General features: G+C 50.7%; 1 protein-coding gene across 1 annotated transcript; it reads right to left on the reverse strand.

Moving 5' to 3' along the window:
- Positions 1-2,402: 2,402 nt before the first annotated feature.
- On the reverse strand, positions 2,403-3,353 carry LOC123402497. The gene has a single exon (XM_045096420.1). The coding sequence runs from the start codon at positions 3,171-3,173 to the stop codon at positions 2,637-2,639; it is 537 nt and encodes a 178-aa protein (XP_044952355.1). The 5' UTR covers positions 3,174-3,353; the 3' UTR covers positions 2,403-2,636.
- Positions 3,354-5,973: the final 2,620 nt, after the last annotated feature.

Raw genomic sequence — 5,973 nt, forward strand, 5'->3', positions numbered from 1 at the left:
GAAAGCAAAAGCCAAGGGCAACAACTGATTATTGGCATCATTTCCTATTGCAACCAAGAGAGTGCCCTTAAATTGTCTGGTCAAAAAGGTGCCAACGATGGAGATGACCGGCCGACAGTGCTGAAAAGCCCTCATGCATTGCTCAAATGCCCAAATGCACGGCCAAAGACTCAGACCGTTCTTCCGTTGTGAATCATTGTTTTTCCCCATGTGGGTCAACCACATGAACCATGCCCGGGTTAGTGGCGGCCATAGCTCCCAAAAACCTAGGCAGTGAGTTGTATGTTTGCACCCAATCACCATACAACATCTTGAATGTGGCTTGCTTTGCCTTCCATGTCTTCTCGTATTTCACCTTGTAGTGAAAGAGGGCTTTCACGAGGTTGTGTACACTCTTTATGGTCATTGTTGGAAGTAAGGAGATGGAGTTGCAAAGCCTGTAAGCGATGAACTCAAAGGTGAGTTGTCTATGGTTTTGGGACACAAGCTCGCCATCAACCCTCTTGCCTCGACACATGTGAACTGGTAGACAACTCACAATGTGCCATCTGGGACCTCCCTTTCATGGTCTTGCACACACAATCCATGGCCATTCTAAATACTCACATGCAACCGTGTAATGCACCTTGATGTTCGAATGAACAACTTTGCGTGGACTATAGTGCGTAACCGAAAAGTCATCTAACTACATCTTCAATTCCAGAAATGTTTAAAACTTTGACCCGGGAAAAATACCGTTCTTCCCATGTTCATCCCGACGAGAAGTTGACCTAACTCCAAGCAATATGCCTTTGCCGTCGTCAATCATGGCTTCATCCGCAATACTAAGATCCTCGAACAATGGTGTCCTGCAATCCCGCCGTAATACCTTCTTGAAAGCTTCGACCTTCTTGGCTGCGAACCCTTCCTCATTAACTTCTTCATCGGGACCGTCATCATCCGACTCCGACACATAGCCACGGAAGTACGCAATGGAATGGTCCATGGTCTCTTGCAAATAGTATTTGTCCAAATCACTAACATTGTTGTCATGGAGAACATCATCATCATTCTCATCATCCCCATGCTCATTATTATCCTCTTGGATATTCGAAATCGAGGTCAATGTTGGCCGCACCTGTTGGGTCAAAATAGGCTTAATCATGTCAGCTTGGTTCATGCGTGGAGGACTACTATCAACAATCACAGAGGCAACCCGGTTCAAATCCAAGTGCAAGTTAGCATCAACCTTTTTTATGGCAAATAACTCTAAAGCTATGTCTAGTGATTCAACTACCGTTTCCCTGTATGTAACCCAACGTTGCTCGAAGTTCACACACATGGTCTTCCAACAAATGTGCATTCCAAATCCCACATGATGCTTACCATCAAACTCAATAACATCACTTGGGTCCATCCAATTCAAATCTTTTCGCACTTGTTCCAACAACTCGGCATATCGAGGACTACACTCAAACACCATGTCTAGCTCATTTGGGTCCGGGTCAATATTGCCTTTCAAAAGGCATACTTGTCCATGTGATGAAGATAAACACATGTTCTTCCCATCCCTACAAAATTGGAACAACACAAAATAGAATATATTCTATAAGCACTCATCCAAATATTACAACATTCACATAATAAAAAAAAAGCCTTACTCCTAACATATATATTGAACAAACCTAACCCCATCATAACCCTAAGCCTTACATACAAAGAACCCTAATCCTAACATACCAACACCCATAACCATTACATACAAACAAGACTAATCCTAGCAAAGTGCAACAAAAGCTACACACCCAAAATTCATGAAGAACCAGGGTTTTCTCAAACTTGTAAAAATGTGAGCATTTTTTTGGATGAGAGGAAGGGGATCGGGGGAGATTACCTTAAAGAAGGGATTGGGGTCGAAATCCTCGGACCAAACCTTCATGTCTGCTTGATTTGGAGAGAAATTTGAGAAGGGAGGAAAAGGGAACTAGGGGCACGGAGCTAATGTTCTTCAGATGTGTGGGGGTGGGGATGGGGGAGGGCCGGCCCGCGGCTGTATCATTCAAGGTGTGGCGCCTAAGAACAAGTCGGTACACATTGCAAGTGTGGCGCCTTTGCCTTAGACGCCACCCTGCATGAGGGGGGGGGGATCGGCCGTGAGTGGGTGCCAGCATGATCGAAGGTGCGGCACCTCATGCTAAGGCGCCACAGAGTGTAGTATGGCGTCTTTGTGTGGGACGCCACACAAAAATGTTAGAGTGTGAATTTCTTTTGCTAGAGTTCATTTTATGAATTAGTTACATCAATATGTCAAATTTATCCATTTTGCCTGACTGATCATCTTCTCAACAAATCATTTTGCTGCGGTAAGCACAGTTAGCAGTAGGTGCTCTATCCATTGCGTGCTACACAAAAGAATTACGCAGTATCAGAAAACGTTCGGCGTTCTCTCGGGAAAACACTGCACAGCAGGGACGAACAATGATCAATATTCACTCATCTCATCAGCATCCACTCCTCTCTCTACCCCGGAGCCCAAAACTCGGTCAAAACAACCAACTTCTACAAGCTAGTAGCTAGCTTTATCCGAAATTCCGAATCGACATGTCAAAAGAAAACAGCTACGAGTAGTAGTGGCGACGAGGCCGGGCCCGAGCGCGTCAGGCCTGGAACCCCGTCTTCTTCCAGACCGCGTCCCTGACCTTGAGCATCCTGCCGACCCCCATCCCGTCGTTCACCGACAGCGATGCGGCCCGGCGCCGCCACGCCAGCTCGTGCGGCGGCACCACCGGGGCGCCCTCGATGTCCTCGTCGTCCGCGTCGTCCAGCTCCCAGTCCCCGGCCTGGCGCCCATGGTACTCATCCCCAAGGATCTTGGACCAGTCCGGTATGGCCACGGGCAGCGACCCGTGCGCGGCGCCGCCCCCGCCGGTCCTGTCCACCGGCTTCGCCTTCCTCCCGGGACGGGCAGACGGGACTGCACGGACCCGGGGTAGCTCGGCGCCCGACCTTGCCAGTTGTTCGGCCTCCTCTGCCGGGTTGAACGACCCCCAGATGTCTGACTCGTCGAACTCGTCGGCCGTGACGGGGCCCCTTGCCGTGGCCGGGTACCCCATGACCATGAGGCCGCGCGTGGACGACGGCGCAAAGTGGTTGTAGGCGCGCTCTGTCGCCACCGACCGCGTGCTCCTCGCCATTGCGGCCGTGCCGTGCCTGCTCTCCGTGCAAACGTACCGCGCGCGTGGAGCGGCGAGGGGAAAAACGTGAAGCAGATCGCGCAAGGAGGCGAGAAGGTTGAAGACCTGTGAAACCGCGGGCGGGCAGAAGGTAGGAAGGAAGGTGTGCGCTGGTGGTTAGGCTGGGATTTATATGAGCCGGAAGGACGAGAGCAGAAAGCGGAGGATGTGGATAAGGCCGTTTTATAGAATGACTGTTTTACCCTTGACGTTTGGGATTGCTACGTGGATGATATCTGCGCCGAACCGCTGCCGGCCGGGCCCCGCACCTCTTCGCGGTGTCAAACCGCCACGTACGTAGGTGTTTTGTGTGGTTAACAGGATTTCGGGTGGTGCTGGCGCGTTGCTATTGGCACCTGCTAACGTAGTCGACCTAGTGATTTTCATTGTGGATATTTTTTAGGTACATTTTCTTTGTGGATAAGGAAGTCAGCAATTCAGTCCTACATGATGAGAAAGTCTTATCCGAAGCGCGCCCCGAAACTAATACTGGAATAATACTACTCCCTTCGTTTTTAAATATATATGTTTGTAAAAATTTACTATCGTAGAAGACTACATACGACAGAAAATGAGTGAATCTAATTTACAATATGTCTATATGCATTTGTACGTGGTCTTCTAATGAAATTTTTAAAAAAAAATCATATTTAAAAATGAAGGAAGTAGATCGAATTTGTTGGCAATTTGTTCTCTAATCCGGTCCCCAGGGAGTTGAGTTTGTTTATTCTCCATATGGAAGTTGGCTTAGTCACAGATGTTGGATTATCTCGTCATGTTTGACATCTCTATAGAAGTATACGTGTCGGTAACATCCGCTGTGTCAGCGATATCCGTAGAATTGCTTTTGGCTGGGGCGAGTTGTACATAGACGTACTTGTGTCTAGATCACACGACGAACGTCGTGTCGAATATGGATCGAGGACTACACCGGCTTTTCTCCGCGACAAATTTAAGGCTCGCTAGCTCATGAATGTCGGCCATAATTGATGCTCCAGGCAGGCCATGCATGGGTCCCAAACTCCATGGATCAGAGCGTCAATCGATGCCGCGCACGCACGTACGTGCCGGATAGTTATCTGTTGGCAACTTTGGCCCCTGCCTGCCTGCATGCATGCATGATGATCGAGGAGAGCGGATGCATGCGACCAGAGCCGTAGACCCAGTCGCCACGCGGATCCGGGCGTACGTGTCGCCTCAGGAGTGGGTAGGGCCCGCTCGGCCACATGGGCGACCCGCTCGTGTACGCGTCGTAGGGTGCACGAGGATTAACACGGACAGTGTCGTATGTCCTGCATGCGCTTGGACTTTGGAGCCATGCGTGCGGTGTTGCCATGCTTTTGCCAAAGAGACTGAATATGATACCGGCGTTTCAACGGTTAAGTGGCTGGCATTGGCGGGTCGACAGGCGTGCCAGGCTAGAGACGAGAGCTATGCGCTGGTCCATGCACTCGAGGTTGCGATGGTGTCATCGGGTTAGAGCATCTACAGCCCGCGCGCGGTTGCCAAATCCGGAGGGACGGGACAATCCCCAAATTTCCTCGTCACATCCATATATCTTAGAACTACTTTAACTGAACGATCCATTCTCCGTCACAGTTTGTTTGAATCGTTACGGATAAAAATAAAGGTGTGACGATTCATTTTTAAAACGTGTCCGCTCCCCGTTCGCACGAACCCATTCTAGGTTTCAATTTAATACTGAAATGCGTTAACACGGACGTGTAGCGGCACGGCACGCGGCCTCTCGTGTCTGCACCCATCCATATGTGGCGTCCGGTCGACGTCTTTACTAACATGCGCCAGCGACCCTAGGCGTCCTTTTCTAATCCAAGCTTTCGGAGGGTCGGCCTTATCCTATTCCAAAAGTTATTTCCATCTAGCCACCTGCTGCCCTCTCCCCTCCTCCCCGCTTGCGACAAACCCTAGCCACCATGATGGGTTTCTTCTCCGGCTCGAGCTCTCGCAAAGACAAGGGCAAGTCCCCCACCGTCCCTGTCTGCGCGCTACCCTTGCTAGCGTCTTTTCGTCCTCCTTCGCCGTGGATCAGCATAACAGTGCACCAGGCGAGGTGGCATTGGGAGCACAACATCTCCCTCCCTTATCCTGATGTCACGTTGCTGCACGACTGACATTTGGATCCGAAGAGGATCTCAATGCCAGCGGTGCCGCGGTCGGCGCAGGCGCATGCGATGGAGGTGAGGCGCTAGCGGCAACAGTTGATGCCAGAACAACAGCGCAAGCCAGTGTACGTTGCAGACCCTGAATGGGAGGCCTGCATTGCGTCGGAGCACGAGGAGCAGCGTTGGCGTGACGTCCGCGACGTGCTGGCTGGACCGTTGCCGCCCCTTATCGTGCGTGAAGAGGACCAGGAGGCAAAGGCCGCGTACCAATATGCGCTAGCGGCCGTAGTGCATGCAAGAATGGAGGTAGCGCGCCTCAAGGAGGAGGAGGAGGGTGCGGCTTACCAGACGCAGATGACAGAGGCTATGGCGCTCTCCGCTGTCTGCGACTGCGTCATGCCGTCGGTGCCCCGCCGTCACCCGCCAATGTCGAGCCAGGGCGGCTAGCCCTCAAGCCCGAGTAATATGTCTGGGACGGGTGGTGCGCGAGTGGATCAGCGCGCCACCTTGATACGTCTCCAACATATCTATAATTTTTTATTGTTCCATTTTATTATATTATCTGTTTTGGATGTTTTATATGCATTAATATGCCTTTTTATATTATTTTTGGGACTAACCTATTAACCTAGAGCCTA

This window comes from Hordeum vulgare, chromosome 6H (assembly GCF_904849725.1).
Source record: "Hordeum vulgare subsp. vulgare chromosome 6H, MorexV3_pseudomolecules_assembly, whole genome shotgun sequence".
NCBI classification, from domain to species: Eukaryota; Viridiplantae; Streptophyta; class Magnoliopsida; order Poales; family Poaceae; genus Hordeum; species Hordeum vulgare.

What these genes read in the sequence shown, in the direction of transcription:
- LOC123402497 (XM_045096420.1), bottom strand. Translation starts at nt 3,173, where the DNA reads ATGGCGAGGAGCACGCGGTCGGTGGCGACAGAGCGCGCCTACAACCAC.